This window comes from Onychostruthus taczanowskii, unplaced genomic scaffold (genome assembly GCF_017590055.1).
Source record: "Onychostruthus taczanowskii isolate IOZ18803 unplaced genomic scaffold, ASM1759005v1 scaffold18, whole genome shotgun sequence".
In the NCBI taxonomy this organism is placed as follows: Eukaryota; Metazoa; Chordata; class Aves; order Passeriformes; family Passeridae; genus Onychostruthus; species Onychostruthus taczanowskii.
This window is the reverse complement of record NW_024499017.1, coordinates 10,743,447-10,761,379: the sequence shown is the minus strand read 5'-3', so window position 1 is coordinate 10,761,379 and position 17,933 is coordinate 10,743,447. Positions and strand designations below refer to the sequence as shown.

The 17,933-nt window shown below is 43.0% G+C and overlaps 1 protein-coding gene across 1 annotated transcript; it reads left to right on the top strand.

The window, feature by feature from the left end:
- The first annotated feature begins 991 nt into the window (after positions 1 to 991).
- Positions 992 to 16,855, top strand: MLYCD (malonyl-CoA decarboxylase). The gene is made up of 5 exons (XM_041400918.1): positions 992 to 1,497; positions 6,700 to 6,812; positions 7,814 to 7,970; positions 8,449 to 8,598; positions 15,512 to 16,855. The coding sequence occupies exons 1-5, from the start codon at positions 1,015 to 1,017 to the stop codon at positions 16,043 to 16,045; spliced, it is 1,437 nt and encodes a 478-aa protein (XP_041256852.1). The 5' UTR covers positions 992 to 1,014; the 3' UTR covers positions 16,046 to 16,855.
- Positions 16,856 to 17,933: the final 1,078 nt, after the last annotated feature.

Sequence of the window (17,933 nt, the reverse complement as noted above, 5' to 3'; positions counted from 1 at the left end):
ATGTCAAACAAATCTGCATCAAATTGTGATTAAGTGTATTACAGAATCATACATTGAACAAGCACAGCAGATTTAAGATCATTATTAAATATATAGAAGGAAAGTTGGTTTTCTAGCTCTCCTTTGTTAAAAAAATAAACTCTGTCCACTTCTTTTTATGAAGCATGGGTAAAAATGTTTTATTTTAGTTTTCAAGTACAAAAAGCCATACTTATCTAATGCATCTTTATTTGAAACTGCAGAATTGCTATTTAAAAAAATTTCTATATTTGCATACAGAAATATCATCATGATTTTTGGTGGAAGCTCTTGTCTACTCCTCTGTCTCCAAAGACATTGTGCTGGGAATCTGACACAGACAGAAACATTTTATCCCTATCCTGTCAAGGCTGCCCAAGGAGGTGTGGAGTCACCATCCCTGGAGATGTTTCTGTGTCTGCATCTGGCATTTGCTGCTGTGGGTTAAGGGTTACAGCGGCAGCGCTGGGTGAACACTTGGGCTGGGTGATCCCAAAGGTCTCTTCCAATCCTGATGATTCGCGGAATCACAGAATCAATTCGGTTGGAAAGGACCTCTGAGATCATCAAGTTCAACTTGTCACCGAACACCAACTTCTCCATCAGACCGCGGTACCCAGTGCCACCTGCAGGGAGGTGACTCCACCGCCTCCCCGGGCAGCCCAAAGTCTAACCACCCTTTCTGTGAGGAAATTCCTGCTAACGTCCCACCTGACCCTCCCTTGGCGCAGCCTGGCATAGTGTCCCATGTGACTCTACGGTTCCAAAGTGCAGCGCGGTGAACTCTGAGGGCAGCGCGGTGCCATGAGGGGACAGCCCGTGACCTCTGACCGCCACACTCAACATGGCGGCCGACACACCCCTCACACACCCCCAGCCCCGCCACGCTCTCCTCACTTCCCATTGGCCGGACGCGCTGTCACTCTGCCGTCTCAGCCAATCAGCGCGCGCGGAGCGGCGGGGCGGGCGGCGCCGCGGCCTGCGGCGGTGTGCGGGATGAGGCGGCTGTGCCCGCTGCTCTGGGCCGCGCGGGGCCCGCGCCGCCTCTCGTCGGGCGCTTCGCCGGGCATGGAGGAGCTGCTGCGCCGCTCGGTGCCGCCGCTGCCGCCCTACGAGACCAAGGAGAAGGCGCCGCCGCCCGCCGAGCTGCGCGGCGCGGAGTTCGTGCGGTTCTACCGCGGGCTGCAGCCCGGGCCGCCCCGCGCCGAGCTCCTCACCCGCCTGGCCCGCGACTTCGGCGTGGAGCACGGGCGGGTGGCCGAGGCCGCCGCCAAGGTGCTGCAGGCCCGCGAGCAGCGCAGGGAGCCCGGGGCGCTGCTGCAGGCCGAGGACCGGCTCCGCTACTACCTGAACCCCCAGTACCGAGGGCTCTTCCAGCAGCTGAGCCGCCTCGAGGGCGGGCTGCGCTTCCTCGTGGAGCTCAGGGCCGACCTGATGGAGGGGCTGGCCAGCAAGGCGGTGGACGGGCCCCACGTCAAGGTGAGGGCTGGCCTGGCTATCTCTGAGGGAATTTGGGGGATGTGGTTTGGGGCGTCCTGCTCCTGGAGCCGTGTTAGGCTGGGAGGCAGTCCCGGGAAGCCAGGTCACTGCTGGGGGCTTTACGGTCCCTCAGTTCAGGAAGGACATTGCAGTGCTGGGGTGGTTCAGAGGAGGACATTGCAGTGCTGGGGTGGTTCAGGGGAGGACATTGCAGTGCTGGGGTGGTTCAGGGGAGGACATTGCAGTGCTGGGGTGGTTCAGAGAACGACATTGCAGTGCTGGGGTGGGTTCAGGGGAGGGGTCTAGAGGCCAGGTCCGATGAAGAGCGGCTGAAGGAGCTGGGAAGGGGCTCAGCCTGGAGAAAAGGAGCTCAGGGGGACCTTGTGGCTCTGCACAACTCCTGCCAGGAGGGGACAGTCGGGGGGGTCTTCTCCCTGGACTTCTCCCCAGGAACAGGGACAGGAGCAGAGGGAACAGCCTCAGGCTGGGCCAGGGCAGGCTCAGGGTGGACATAAATAAGAATTTATTGTATAAAGGGTGATTAAACATTGGAACAGACCCAGAGAGGTGGTGCAGTCCCCATCCCTGGAGATGTACCACTGCTTATGGCACTTAGTGGCAGGGTGGTGATGCTCAAAGGCTGGACTCGATGGACTTTTCCAACAGAAATGATTCCAGGTTCTCTGGAGAGACACGAGCCTGTCCCCAGGCCATGGCAGCAGTGGCAGCTGCCTGTGCTGACACTCAGGAAGGAAGTGGCCCTGGCTATGAAGAAATACAGTGACACTGGGAAGTGCTGGCACACAAAACATTGTTTTAAAAGTTAGTTTACAGTAGAGCTGGGCTTGATGATTTTTTATCTTGCTGTTTCAATTTTTGTCCTATCTCTCTTATGTTCTTTTCATGTGTTCTGTTCCTTCTTTTCACCACAGGACATTGATTTTCCACTGTCCTTATAAACGGTTGAATTTCTGATGAGCTCTTGCAATGCACGGAGTGAAATTTGCTAATAATCTGTTTCATGGGTGCAGTTCTTTCTCTTGCTGTTCAGAACCCTCTCACCTGCAACATTTTACTCTTCCTGTGCCAGCGTTTTCCTCTTGAGATTTGTTACTTTTTGCTTGCTTCACTTTGCTTATTTCAGCCCTTGAAATATGACTAGTGAAAAATTCACAACATTGTGATCTCAGGTAGAAAATCATCCAACGATTGCTTTTAAAGTATTCTTCGTCTTTCATAGGATTTAGAAAAAGTCAGTGAAAAGTTCAAGTTGCTGGCAAAAAATAATGAAAAAGAGAGCATTTTTATCAAACTGATTTATCTATAAATCTCCTTCCATAATTAAGCAGTGGTTGGAGTGTATTTGTAATCTTGATCTTGTGTTGATCTACTGGGAAAAAAAGGAAGCACCATCATTGTTAAAAGTTTCTCCATAAAAAAGTGTTTGGTGTTTGTCTATCAAAAGTCCTGTGTAGCCATTTCATTAGAGTTGATTTCAATGCTAACATAAAGACAACTGTGCAACAAGAGTTTTATAACCTCTGTATATTTGTGTCTGCACTGACAAGGAAATGTGGGAATAAAATTAAATGGATCTCCTTGATGCTGGTGGAGAATTACAGAATGCATTATGTGGCCTCCTGGGATTTTGGTTTTGCTCAAACTGTCTGAAATATTTCTTAGCCAGTCCTTAGTTTTTACTTTGTAATTTGAAAGACCTATTAAAACTAGGATTGCCCATTGCTGTGTGGTAAATATGAAATACTTTTCTATTTTCTCAGCACTTTCAACATAAAAGCTGCTCAGACTGCACAGATATTGGGTGATGAATGATTTCTATTTTGTGTTTGTTCAACAGATTGCAGGGAAATATCATATTTAAGTGATTAAGTCACTTGAAAGTGCTTGAGCACAATTTACTCATTGTCCAAATGAGCAGAAATGAGGGGGAGGGGGGGGGGAAGAAATAATGATTTTAATTTTAAGATGCCCAGTAATAAAAGCCACAAGAGCCAGGAGAGTTTTCAGCACTGCCATTATCACTGCAGTAATTACTATTAGCAATAAAAAAGCAGAAACCAGTCCCCTTTAATTGGTGTCACTGCTGAATCCTGTGTTGCTGGTGGGATATTCTTCCAGTATCTCACCAGGGATATTCTCTGTGTGGATTCTGAAGGTAATTTGTGGGGGAAAAATAAAAAAAAAAACCCCAACAGAATAAAAATCCCTGAAACCCCACCCAAAACAAACCAAATCAACCTCCCCAGCACAGACACCCACGGATCTACTCTGATATTGCCAAGTATTTCAAAGTCCCAAATTAAATAAATCAAGTTGAAAGCTTCAAACATTCCAAAACCAGGGGAAAACTCAACTCTTCTGAAGGGTATTTTATTTGGTAGTTTGAGAGGGAAAGTGAAATATTTCCCTCATCAGAGAAGTATTTCTTCTTAATAAAAAATAATTAATTGGAGGTTTTCATAAGAGTTTTCCCATTTGTTGCCCAAGAAATAGGTACTTGTTGTGAAGATTAAAAAGGCTGTAATTTGCTGTCTCGTGGCAAGAACACGGAACGAGAAAAAAATAACCACAATTTATTAAACTTGGCTAGCAGAAATTGAAGTATAGCTGGTAATTTGAAATACTAATCTGAGTGTGTCTTATTGCTCAGATTTAACACTGGGATGCTGAATAATGAATGTGTTTGCTTTTCTTTTTAATGAAGTGTTGCAGATGTAATTTTTATGACTAAAAAGGCATCTGAAATGAAAGTAAGAATTTACATACCACTTGATTTACAAAATAAGAGAACCGGACACTAAATCTACAAAATAAGAGACCCTGCCACTAAATCTGCAAAATAAGAGACCCAAACTTGAGCCTGGCCTTGTTGGGACAGGACATTTTTGGAAGTGTCCTGTACACTGAGATATTAAACCCAAGTCAGAATCTTGTTTAGATGACGTGAGTTAAACGCAGTTTTGGATAGTGAAAGCTTTGGTGTCTTTCTGCACTGAAAAGTTTTGTCAGCCCAGAATCATGGAATCCTGGAAGGGTTTGGGTTGGGAAGGACCTTAAAGCCCATCCAGTGCCACCCCTGCCATGGGCAGGGCCACCTCCACTATCCCAGGGTGCTCCAAGCCCTGTCCAGCCTTGCCTGGGACATTCCAGGGATGGGGAGTTCCCTGTGCCAGGGCCTCTCCACCCTCTCAGGGAGCAATTTATTCCTAACATCCCATCTAAACCTGCTCTCTTTCAGTCTGAAGCCATTCCCTGTGTCCTGTTCTCCAGGCCCAGCTGGGGTTGGACACAGTGGTGGTGGCAGGTCCTTTCCACCTGGAGCCATTCCAATTCCTGCACAGTGCCCTGTTTTATAAAACTTTGTTATTCACAGCTGACAGGTTGTTTGACTTGTGATTCCCCATAAACAATATTTGTTTCTCCCCAGATCATTACTGAAAGCACATGTGCTTCTTCTTTGCTTACAGCTGCATTGCTTTTGTCCAGCTGCACCCTGGAGTTAATGCAAACAGCCTGGGCATCCCTTGCTAAACCTTCAGAGGAGCAGAACTCATGACTCCAGTGTTCCCACTGTTCTCCATGCAGGATGACTGTCCTGAGCTCCTCCTGAGTCTTGTGACTGCAGGAGATGCAGAGCAGAATGTGGAAATGCTGCCAGCAGGAGTGCTGCCATCCATTCCCTCTCTGCCTGCTGCACTGCAGCTGAACTGCTGTTCAAAAAGCACATGGATGGCAAGAGAGCCTGAAGAATCTGTTCCTTTGCCCCCAGATCTCACAATTCCAGCTCGTTTTTCTGGTTTACAGTGTGGCCCTACAAAAGAAAACAAACCAAACAATCCTGGAGTGCCTGGAGACTCCCACTACACCATGGGGTATTTGACCAAAGTTATGGTTATTATCAAAAAACTTCAGAGCTCTGCAGAAAGAAGGATTCACAAGGGAAGTACTTTAAAGTCAGAATAAACAAACCAATCAGAATATATTTGTTTAGAAAAAAGGCACTGAAAAAGAATTATCATGGAGGACAGAATTGTTCTATGCAGATGAATGGCTGTTTCTTCTGGATTTGAAAATCTTTTTTTCTAGTATGCTAAGGAATAAACCTGTCCTTTTATTCAGTCTTGGAATACATGTAGCAGTTACTTTGGCCAGCAGAAACCTTCCTTGATGTTTGTCTTTTGACAAGTGGCTCTACAACTTTCATCTTGATTAGGTTATAATAGGAAATATTTTTACTTTTTAGGACAGTCCTGAGACTACATCTGAACTTAGGGAAAATGTTTTAGGTTTTCTGATTAGATTTACATGTTTTTCCAGTTGTTTTTCTTTAATGTAGCAAGCTAAAGTACATTGGAGCTTAATTTTTATCTCTTCTCTGTGCAGCAGTAGCCATTTAATAAAGAGTGGAAGATGAGGAGTTTTTGTTTTGAAGTAAATGGTTGTTAAGTTAGTTTCAGGCAAGCCCAGGTTCCTGATCAGGCTGTTGGTAAGTTGGTGCTGGTATCACACTCTGTCCTGTGTACAAGGCAAATGGAAAAAGCAGAACAAGCTCTGGGATCTCTTTTAGGGATATTCATGCTGTGCTGAGTTCAAGAATACTTGTTAAATTCAAATAAATTTAGACAGGAAATCTTTAATAATACAGGCAGCAGGGAGTTGGTAGGGAATATAAAAATCACTGTTACAGTGAATCACAGTGAAAGGGTTTGACATTGCAGTTGGGTTTAATCTCATACTGTTCCAAAACTGGTTTGATTTTCCAGTTCTATTGTCTTATGCTGCTGGGTTTTATTTTTCGTGCTCAAATATTTTCATGTTTTTAGAGAAGAAAAATTCTGTCTGCATCCTGTTGAAAGATATTTCCACTGTACTGAAATCTGAGCCACTGTGAGACTGCAGCCCCTGGTCAGATTTGCTCAAAACCTTCTACCCATTGTCTGCTTTTTGTCCACAGTGTTTTTCCTGATCTTCCCTGTCCCTGCTTGCACTACAGACAATCCCTTCAAGGATTTCCCTGGTTCAGTCCCGGACTATTTTGTGATTAATCTTCTCAAACAGATCCATAAGTTTCCTTTAAGCTCCCAGTGTTGTAGTTGGGAGTCAATCAAGGTTATCTTCACTCACATTTCCACGTTCTACCTTGCTTATTCAGCAGCTCATTCCTTCTTTGTTCTGTTACAGGAAATGAATGGAGTTCTCAAGAACATGCTCTCAGAGTGGTTCTGCACAGGGTTCCTCAACCTGGAGCGGGTCACGTGGCAGTCACCCTGTGAAGTACTCCAGAAAATTAGTGAGTAAGTGCTAAAGGCTGGAAGGAGTCCCTGGTGAAGAGGTGATGGAATATCTGCTTGGGACTGCAGAGATTCCCTGGTTTCAAGACTCTGCTTTTCTGAGCTGAAGGCAAAGTATAATTATGAAATATTTGCATTAACATGCTGAGAGCCCAATTTAAAAACAGATTGAAGTAAAGAGTAAAGGGATCATTTGTGCCATAATTTGATCCTGTAGCTCCCACACTGCACTGGTAGAGTGCTGTCTTTCCTTCCAGCTTTCTCAGTTACTCTTCCCACATTCCCAGAGGTGCTGCAGTGGTTTTGGCTGGAGCTGGTGAAGTGCACAAAATCACTTGTAAACTACATGTGAAGAGAGCACCTTTATACAGTTTTTATACAGTGTGCTCTACAACATTGGTTTCTGAATCTGTAACATTGCTTTTTGAATCTGTAACATTGCTTTTTGAATCTGTAACATTGATTTCTGAACCTACAGCGTTGCTTTTTGAATCTGTAACATTGATTTCTGAACCTACAACACTGATTTCTGGATTTATGCCAAATAGTCAAAGTTGTGAAGTTGAAAATTACAACATTATGTGGGGGGCTGCCTTACTGTATAAAATCTTGAAGAAAAAATAATCTCTGATTATTGTTATGGGATGTTCTGAAAGTACCTTACTTAAGTGTTGATGAGACAAAGAGAACTCATACAGGCTGAATATTCCAAATAAAGATCATTAGTAATATTTAATCACTCTTTGAGGTAATTTGGCAAACACACCGGTGAGTGGGTGTGCAATATTCCTTTACAATCCACTTTGGCACAGCTTGCTGACAATTTTACATTATTCACAGCCTGACTCTTGTTTTTTGTTTTTTGATCGGAAAGTTTTGTCACTGACATCAGTGGGAAGAGCACTGAACTTGTAGGGCAGTAAATGAAATAATAATAGCAATAACAATGATAATAGTGATAATAATGATAAGAGTAATTTTATTTTTTAAATTCTCTCCTTGAGTTCTGAAGCTGTGCACCCTGTCAGAAACTGGGTTGATATGAAGCGTCGAGTTGGGGCCTATAGAAGGTGCTACTTCTTCTCTCACTGTGCCATCCCAGGAGAGCCACTGATTGTCCTGCACGTGGCACTAACCAGTGACATCTCCAGCAGCATCCAGGTACAGCCACTGAGGCATTTGGGTCACGGCAAAGTGCTCAAATTGCAGGGTGCTTATTTAAAAATCCACAGCTCCCTGTAATTTGGCAATGTTTGCTTTTTTGTCTTTTTAGAGATGAGAGAATTAGCTCGTAAAAAATTACAGGGATACTTTGTCTGTCTCGTGTATTATGGAAATTCAAATTTTGAGGGTTTGCTCAAGAGCAAGAAGAATAAGAAAAGATAAGAAATATATAGAGAAAATGAGACTAAAATTTCAAAGTGGTTGCAATTACTTCTGAAAACTTTAAACCATGTTACAGTTTCTCTCTGCACTTACTAATGAATAAGCAGCTGTTCCTACTTTTTTATCAGATTTTTATTGTTAATGAATAAAACAGTGGGGAAAAGTGTTAATGCATTTAAAAGTTAAAAACCTCCCCATAATGCTGATAATAACTATTATTAACATTTTTTATTTTTAATCCTTATTTTCCCAGGCCATAGTGAAAGAAGTGCCGCCTTTAGAGACAGAAGATGCAGACAAAATCACAACAGCAATTTTCTACTCCATCAGTTTGACTCAGCAGGGCCTGCAGGGAGTGGAACTTGGGACTCACCTCATCAAAAGAGTTGTCAAGGAGCTGCAGGTGGGTGTGCAGGGGGGCTCAGGGTCTGTTTGCCCAGCATGGTTTAGTTCTTAGGGCTTCCCCTTCCCTTGGAACTTCTTCCCTGAGCAGCCTTTGGAGATGTGGAGGGCTGGAAGAGCATTTCCTGCTCTTGGCTGATGTCTGCCAGATGTAGATTCTGTTCCACAGCTGACATGGTCAGTGTGAATTCCTTGGGTGGTTGCCTGGAGTCAAGTAAGAACATTTCTGCTGGAGGTGCCTTTGACAGAGCTGTGTTCTGCTCTGATGCAATTCAGGTTCTGCTCTGATACAATTTAGTTACCTCACAGTTGAGTGATAAGAGCCTGATCAAGATATTCTCTCTTCAAAGTACCTGACCGTGCCTTTTCCAAAATCTTACAGCTGCTCCAGGAACAGAAACACTTCCTGTTCATTAATTAGTTAATTGCTTTCTTTGTTATACTGAATTGCCACTGGTTATTTATGCAGTGTGCATGTGTGCCCTGAATACATCTATTGAGAAAAATAAACAGGAGAGAGATTTCTTTGCCCAGATATGTCTTGCAATATAGTAAAGAAAATGTCTTAAAATTCTAAAGAATCTTTTACTCTGCCAGTCAGTTCTGTGAATTTGGATAATATCATTGCAGGCTAAGGGATTATTGTTAACAGCTTTAGTACTTGGAGAACCTTCTTCCAAGCAACTGGAGAAAGGAATGAAAATCCATGTACAGAGTGGTGTGAGAGAGCCAGTCATGTTCCTGCACTGAGCACTTTATTTTATTTAATAGTCTTTACTACTTAAATTGCTGACAAATCTACCACTTAAAAGTAATGATCATTAGTTGTGTTTATATTCATTGTTTCACATCTGGATTAGTGACAATGTCTGGAAAACTGTCTGTGATTTAGAACTTCAGTTCTATTTACAAAAATATCTTAAAATTGGATGCTCCAAACTTCTACTGCCAGAAAGTGATAGATCATTTAATTGCTGAATCATAGCTGGCTGCCCTGAAGTAGTTTTGGTTGTGGTGGTTTTTTTTAAATTTTATTTTTAATGGATATTTTGGCTGTATTTTGTTTCTTCTTGCTTTTGGAATGGTTTTTAGATTAATTGTTGAAAGTGCAGTAGTCCAGGTATAATTAGGCCATGCCATCTGTCTGATCTTGACTGAGGGGAAATTGGAATAAATTCATGCAGTTATCTGCTTTCACATCTGAAAAATAATTTCTGGATAATTGAGTTGCTCTCATAAAATAACCCTATTGACATTGTATCTGTCCATCACTAATTGCTTGCAACACCAGCAGAGTTGTGAGTTATAAAGGCAAACAGACACATCATGCTTAGATAACCTAATGCAGGTTTTAAAATTCAGTGTGTCCAACAGAAGAGTGTGTTTTTTATTTCTACTTATGCCAAAGTTTTTATATTTCAGTGTTTGAAACCCAGCCCCTCTTTAGTGTTCATCAAAGGAAACTCTTTGCTGAGATGCCTTTAAATACATTTTAATCTTAAAATTAATCCCTCAGTCTTTAACAACTTCTTAATATTGAAAACTTGAGTGCTTTCCATGCAATGCCAAAGGTGGAGATCTTCCTCCCTACTCAAATTTCCTACACTGCTTAAAGGTATTGTGAAAAACCTGCTGGTAGGAAATTGTTGTGTGACAAATTGGACGTGGACTGAGGTGTTTGTTGAGGTCTGTGTGCACAGATTAAATGTGCAACAAGCTCTGTGCATTGCCCTGCACCATTCCTCTTTGGAAGGGAACCACCCTAGGGCTAAAGAACATGGAAAGGATAATCCAGGAATATTTATCCATTGGGGATGTGGCTCTCCAGTAGTTTTTCTCTTCACTGTTTGATGTTAATGTTTTTCTTTCTCCTGTTCTTCACACTCCTCCATGCTTTCTCCACCTTCATTCCAAAGTGTTGTCCTTGAGTTTGTCTTGAGTGCTGCAAGAACCATTTCCCACTGCACGTTTTACATCTGTGAAGTGAATTTAAGTCATTTTTCTGTTCTTCCCACAATGGTTTGGTGCTCTTCTACAAGGCCTCCTCGTTTAGCTTCAGCTGCAAACATTGTGCCTCCCATCTCAGGGGACCTCACCCCTCAGAGGAGAGAGACCCTCTGTATTTCAGCTTCAAAATACTTCCACTGTGGAATTTCTACAAAGTCAGGGTTGTTCAGGCCAAAGGCAGGGTATGCAGTGAGTAAATACTCTTGGCAGCCTGTTTTGCCTGGCTCCCAAAATTCTGGAAGTCCTTTTTCTGTGGATTAATTGCACACATGTGCTCTCTTTCTCTCTGCTCAGGTGCAGCAAAGGACTTGCCAAGGTTGTCTCTATTCAGGTTGGACATAATTCTTGGGAGCAGAATTACAGTCACTTCAGGAGGGACAAATGGTGTACAGGAGTGCTGAGTGGACTTGGTGACAGCAGCTGAAACAATCCAGCCTCAGCAAAAAAGTCCTGGGTCAAAAATTACATCTCATTAAGCCATTGTCCAGCAGCCTTTGTAAAAATAGATGGGTGAGGTCTCTGATAGGAAGAGGATTTTTTGTATCACCTTTGCATGGCTTTGCAATAAACAAATCTCTTTTTCAAGTGCTGCTAAATCACCAAGTGTTCCAGGTTACAGAAGTTGAGACTCTCTTTAATTTAACTGGTAATAAAATGCATTGGGAAGAGGAGACCATTTGAAAGGGTTTAAGATTTTGTTTTTCATTTTATTTAAATTGATGATTGAGACACTTTTATAACTTGCCATTTGAGCTAACTTTTGTGGGTATCTGTTTGGTCTGCAGAATTCTGTTTGAGTTGTGTTGTCCCAAGGAGCTGTAAGCTCTTAAAACTTCTTTTATCCTCCAGTAAAAATCCTTTACCTGACTTCTACCTTAATGTAACCTGCTCTGACACTTCTACTTGTAAGTGCCACTGTAAGCTCCAAACTGAAATCCCAGCTGTCATTCTTCACGAGGAAAACTCCAAATTGGACCTGTCATGAATGTATATCATTAGGTCAGGAAAAGACATGTACAAAGTTAGGGGTGAGCTGAGAACCCCTCTGCATCAAAGCCTTCATCTGTCAGGATTTCAAAAAACTGTACTGCAACCTTGATCTAAACTAGAAAATGATGGCTGTAAATCCAATTAATACCATACTTCTTAATATCTCATTAATACACAATTAAAATAGAATTTAATTTTTTTTAGAAATCTTCTTGCTCATTTGCCTGAACTGGTCACTGCTAAACATGAGCATGTGTGGGGCAGCACTTGTCACCTTCAAAGGATGCCAAGCACTGATTCCCTCCTGAAAGCATTCCTTGGAAATGGGTTTTTCCTAGGACTGTTGGAAAAACTGGTAAAGATTTCACATCCCAGGGCTGAGCACTGTTAGTCTGAGGCACTGTGTACAAATTGATGGCTGCTGCTTTTGGGTCTCACTGATTTAAGCAGGTGGAGGATGGATGAAGTTGAGGCACACAGTGGGGTCCTCAGTTTCCCCTCTGTGCACAGTTTGCAGTTGGAATCCTTAACCTTTACCTGGGCATTAAGGTTTGGCATTTTCCCCAGGAATTGTTCTGTATAATTGGGTAAAGGGGGGGTATTCTGGAGATCAGAATTGGACCTGGTGTCACCTACAAGGGAAATCCTGGGAGAAGCTGTGCTGCTCTCAGGAGCAGATTATTCTGGTTTTGGCAGTTTCTTGGCAAAAGTTTGCTACACAGATAATATAGAAGGGGTTTGTGTAGAGGCTTCTGTTGTTTCTGAGCATATCCTGTTGGGATTATTTTGGGATGAATTCATTAGGCCACTGATACCACTTTGATCCCAGTTCTCCCTGCACAAATCTGGGAATAGGCTGTGTAGGCATTCTGTGCAGTCCCTTGTTTATATTAATGTATATAAAGCAGGGAGCAGGCAACAAAAAAATGATCTCGTGTATTTCTGAAATTGAAGCTTGTGTTGTTCCCAGAAATGAATTGGATTTTGAAACTATTTCAGACAACTACAAAAAAGCAAACAAACCCCAAATTGGGTGCAGACAGATCATTTCTAGCAAGCTGATAGGTGCTGGTGAACGAGGAGGTAGATGGATTTCTCATTAGCCAGACATTTAATTCCCAATGTGTTTATAGCCACTCTAAGCAGTCTGTGGCTCTGCAGAAGGTACATCATGGCAATTCAGTCAGCAGATGACAGACACAGATAACTGTGCTGAAGCCTTTGAGAAAACTGCTTAGGATTTTATAGCCTGTGGCTTTTGAGGGAGAAAACTGATAGCTGCTGTGTGACTCAATAGAATGCTCAACAATTGGTGGCAGATTTTAGCTTTCTGCTTGGGCTGTTGATAATTGCTACCTTAATTTGATCTAGGTGACCTGGGGAGATCATAATTTCCAAAACAGGCTTTGATTTCATTGATGAAAAATGTGACCTTGGACTGCAGCTTTCAGAGTGCAAGACAGTTTCAGATGAGATAGGGATAATGGGAGAAATCTGTGCTCTTCTGCAAGGAAAGAAAAAAGAAAACAACAGCAAAAAGCAACGATCAAACACAGAAATCTACCCTGAACCAAAACTAGCAGCTGTTTCTTAATGGTGTGTGGGTTTCTGACAGGAAAGTAAACATTAATGGATCTCCACCAATAGCCTTAGAAACCAGCACATCAATTTAGCAAAGCATAAATGTGCCCACTCCAGTGCATTTATTTATTTTTCCACTAGAAATGGATGCCCCAGATAAGCTTCTGAATAAAGCTTTTATCAGATATGTAGTAGTTGGTACTGTCACTTCAAAATGGGGTCACTTCCCCATGTCTTATCTGTCCTGAGAAGTAAAAAACCCCACGATTTTCCATTTGGTGTTTTTAGTAGAGTAACACCTGTGAAGTGTTTGGGGCTGTCTTGGTGAGCAGGTCACTCCTGAAAGGGGTGATGAACAAGGAGCTGTCAATGTCCCCAGGAATCCCTGTCAGTTGTTTCATTAGGAACTTTGCAGAGGTTGTAATTACCACAGGAGAGGGGAGGAAATAATTAATTTTCCCTTTTGTCATGGTGGGTGGTGCACAGGTGCCCTTGGGCTCTGCAGGCTGGGAGGTGGGATTGGAACTGGTACCCTGTGGAAGCAATGGAGTACTCAGCTCCTGAGTGAGAACCCTGCTCTGTTCAGGAGCAAAACAGAAGTGTAAGAGATGGCTGTAAAGGAACTTTTTAATTTTATGAAATTCACGTGCAAGGAAACCTGATGGTTGGATTTCACAGATGGTGTTAAGGACATCAGCTTTGGAATTGCTCTTAAAAATAAAATATTATCATGTCTTGTAGTGGAAACCTGAAAAAAGCTTCTATTTCTTTTCTAGAATTCACTATCTGAGTGTGGCAGTTGTAGCAGTTGTGAGCATGACCCAGTCAGGATCTCCTGGGAGCTCTGATGGCAAAAATGCTGTTTTGTTCAACAAGATAGATAAATGAGTGTTTTTAGGAAATAATTTGCTTGGTTTTCTTTATCTGGTTCTGTAAGGAGATGAACTGAGGTGTTTCTTTGATAAGGTGCAACTTGATCTGCTCTTCTTGTCCTGCCAGGTCCCAAAAGAATTCTGGGGCTGACATGTCTAAATAACAAAGAGCTTCAGCTCAGGGCAGGTGACCCAGCCGTGTCACCAAGCTGCAGGGCTGGCTGTGTGTCACACTGCTGGAAGGCACAGGGCAGCAGAGCCGTATTTGGGAAGCTGCTGTGGGAAGGGAGGAGGTTTTGAGAATCTCGAGATGGCCACAGCATCCCTGAGCCTGCGGCCTCCCGGAGCAGGCTGCAGGTGGCAGCTGTGGAGCTCAGCAGCAGCGAGGAGCTGCAGCTCTCGCAACCTGGCAGCACCAGCTGAGCCCTGATGGCTTTTTAATGGTTACCTCGGTAATCCTCGAGGTAGAAAAAGCGCCATTTGTAGTCATTTAAAGGCAATTTTCTGCTGACATTAAGATGCTTGTGTAACGTTGATGAATGTCTTGGTTCTTACCATTTCTTCTGTTGGAACAGTAATTAAACCAGCGCTGGGGTGGTTTCAGCTCAGCTCTGTCTTCCTTCTGTTCCTTGGTTCCCCACTCCTCCAGGAGGGTTGCCTGATGCATTTTGTGTTCATTCCAAGTGACAGTGACTTTATTCTTCACACTGGTGAGCCCCAAAGCTAACACGGTTTTCCTTATGTATGTTTTGCTTTACATGATTTCATAGTTAGCAAGGTTTAATCAGAAATTAGTAGGAGCAGAGAAGAAGTTTTATGTGGTTATAACAAGTGTTATATTTGCATTAAAAAAAAAAAATCACACACTTAGTAGTTCTTGCTGGTTTAGGGAATATCATTAAAGGTAGCTGGCCTTTATGAAGAACTTCATTCAAAACTGCAGGAAATACTTCTTTCCATAAAAATCTAAAAATAGTACCTCTTGATTTTACAATAGACTAAAATAATAAACTGCCCTTGATATAAAAAAAAAAAAGTTATATGTGAAAAATAAATAGTATTTAAATGGTTTTCCAAACTTGCATGTCTATTAAAAAAATACTCTCATCAGAATCACTTCTTTATGGCCTGTGATTTTATGTTTATTTCTGCCTGTAAAAGGATAACAGCAGAACCCAGTGGTGTTAAGTACTGCAAAAGTGCTTTTATAGAGATGGTGTGTGAGGAATGGATTCAGTCAGTGTTAAAATTTTCTGCGTGCTCCCAGTGCCTTCTCATCACTAACCTGTTACTGCCAGGGGGATTTTTTGCCATTTTTTGTGTCCATGTGTATCAGTTGCTTCTCAGATTCCCTGGTTTTCACTTGCCAAAAACCAAAGGCCTTCAGCTGCCCCTTGACTCAAACTTCCCTGTGCCAATCATGACCAAACTCATGATTTATTTTTTCTTTCCTTTTGCTTGCAGAAAGAACTTCCTCAGATAGAAGCTTTTTCCACACTTTCACCTATCCCAGGATTCACAAAATGGCTCGTTGGTCTCCTCTCCTCCCAGACAAAAGAACAGGGAAGGAATGAACTTTTTACAGAATCTGAATGGCAGGAAATCTCTGAGCTCACAGGAGACCCCACCAGCAACACCCTAAAGAAACTCTTGAACACCAACGAGTGGGTGAGGTCAGAAAAGCTGACTGAGGTGCTGCATTCCCCCCTGATGAGGCTCTGTGCCTGGTACCTGTATGGGGAGAAGCACCGGGGCTATGCCCTCAACCCCGTGGCCAATTTCCACCTGCAGAACGGCTCGGTGCTCTGGAGGATCAACTGGATGGGGGACAGCAGCCCCCGGGGCATCGGGGCCTCCTGTGGCATGATGGTCAACTACAGGTATTTCCTGGAGGAGACAGCCTCCAACAGTGCCCTGTACCTGGCCTCCAAGCAGGTCAGAGCCTCCGAGCAGGTGCTGGCCTTGGTGGCCCAGTTCCAGCAGAACAGCAAGCTCTAGGGGGACACCATCAACACTCCCAGGGAGCGTTGCTCGCTGTAAGGAGCTGTGCTCACCTGCAGTGTCTTACTTCAGTCAGAATGTACCTTGTGGGACAATGTGCTCGGGGTTACCTGGCTTATCAGGTCTGGCTCACAAGGCTGTGTACTCCACCTGTGGTGTGTGCACAGGGGTTGGAGTTGTGTGTTAATGGAGAGTAAAATCCTCTTCATCAGGTACAGCCCATGGGTAACTCAAAAAAAAAAACCAAACAAAAAACCTTTATTACCAACATTATTCTGTTGGTAATACATTGTATAAGCTGTCTTTGAAGGGAGCTGCACTTCTCTGTCAAAATGCTGCTATAGATTGTTCAGAACCAAAGTACCTGGAATAAAGGTAAATTCTGGGTCAAATATATTATCAAAACAGCAATCTACAGTTTTATTTCTATAATACATGTCTTTTGCACCCTCAGAAAAATCTCATGTAAAACGTCCTAGCATTTTCCTGTTTAAATCTAAAACTCACTGAGTCTTTGCTTTGCTGGAGTGTGGAAAAGCCTTGCACTAATGTTGAAAAATCAGGATCTCAGTACAGCAGGTATGTTACGTTAGATTTGCATGTTTTGGCTGCTAAAATTTAATGAGCAGTAAGGAAGTGTTCAGATAGGAGAGAACAAGCTAGACTGTTAACTTGGGAATCACGTGAGGAGTTTCTAAATATGTATATTATATGTTGGCTCTGGTAATGTTTTAAGTTGATAAAGAGCTTTTTTAATAACGAGATAGGTGTGATTTATAAACCAATAAAACAAACTTTCTCCATAAATCATGGTTTGTGGATTTCAGCATCTCCCTCCTTCACTTAGTGACCCTCTTTCATAACAGTTTCACCACACAGTGAACACTCAGGACACTCCTGGTTTTAACAGTGAGCAGGGCTTGGCTCCATTCTCTTGGGTTTTCTGATCTTTCTCGACTGCCTAAAATTCAGGTTTCAAGGTGAAATTTAGCTGCTTGTATAAACACATGCAAGCCATTGTTGGCTGGCAGGAATAGAGCAATAGAACCCTCTCTTGGTTAAACTCTTCAGGTTTGAGGGAACCAGGTCACTTACTTCAAGTGAAAGAGTTCTGAAAATGCAATGGTTTTGAAAGATGGTTTTATTTTGAAGCAGGAGGAGCTATGAGGGCAATTAAATCTGCATCCTCCTGGCCATAGTTCAAAAAGAGCTAATGCTTCTGCTGTATTGCAGATGGAAATACAACATAATCCCATATTCTTAACAGCTGGACTCGAAGGATAATGAGTTTTTTCCACTTGGAGCCTCAGACAATTGTATGAGAATTGGTTCAGTGACATGAAATGATAGTAGCATATGAGGGAGGAAAAGCAAAGCTGCTAATGCTTCGTTAACACTGCAGTTATTTCCCAGACCTGCCTGCCTACATCTCACACAGCTCAGGGGAAGAGGGCTTCTCTCTATTTTTATTCCTACCAACCTTCAAATCAGGAGGATGGATGCTGGCATTTGGGCATGGCAAACAAATTCCCACCTGCACCCCGTGGCTGCAGTGTCACCCTCGAGCTAAGAATGACACAAGAACAGATGAGAGAGGAGAAAAAGAGCTTTTATTACAAAGGATTCTTTGGTTTATATAGACTGATATGACATATTCTACTTGATGGGCTAGTTAATAAAAAACATCTTTTTCACACACTGTCCTTGAGAAGAACAGGAAAACAAAGTGGAAAAGCGCTGCCTGTAGGTTGTTTATACGAACAAGTTATCACGTTCCTACAACTCCCTAAAATCCTCACAGGCTACTGTGAGAAACAGTTGCTGTTTCTCTCTCCCTGCCCAGGCTGGCATCCACACTGCAGGACTGTTTTCCCAGCTGCTGACC

Bases quoted from the DNA above. Each gene is read 5' to 3' on its own strand.
- MLYCD (XM_041400918.1), top strand. From the start codon at position 1,015: ATGAGGCGGCTGTGCCCGCTGCTCTGGGCCGCGCGGGGCCCGCGCCGC. The intron at 6,813-7,813 runs GTAAGTGCTAAA...TCTCTCCTTGAG, and splicing joins GTACTCCAGAAAATTAGTGA to TTCTGAAGCTGTGCACCCTG. The intron at 7,971-8,448 runs GTACAGCCACTG...TTATTTTCCCAG, and splicing joins ACATCTCCAGCAGCATCCAG to GCCATAGTGAAAGAAGTGCC.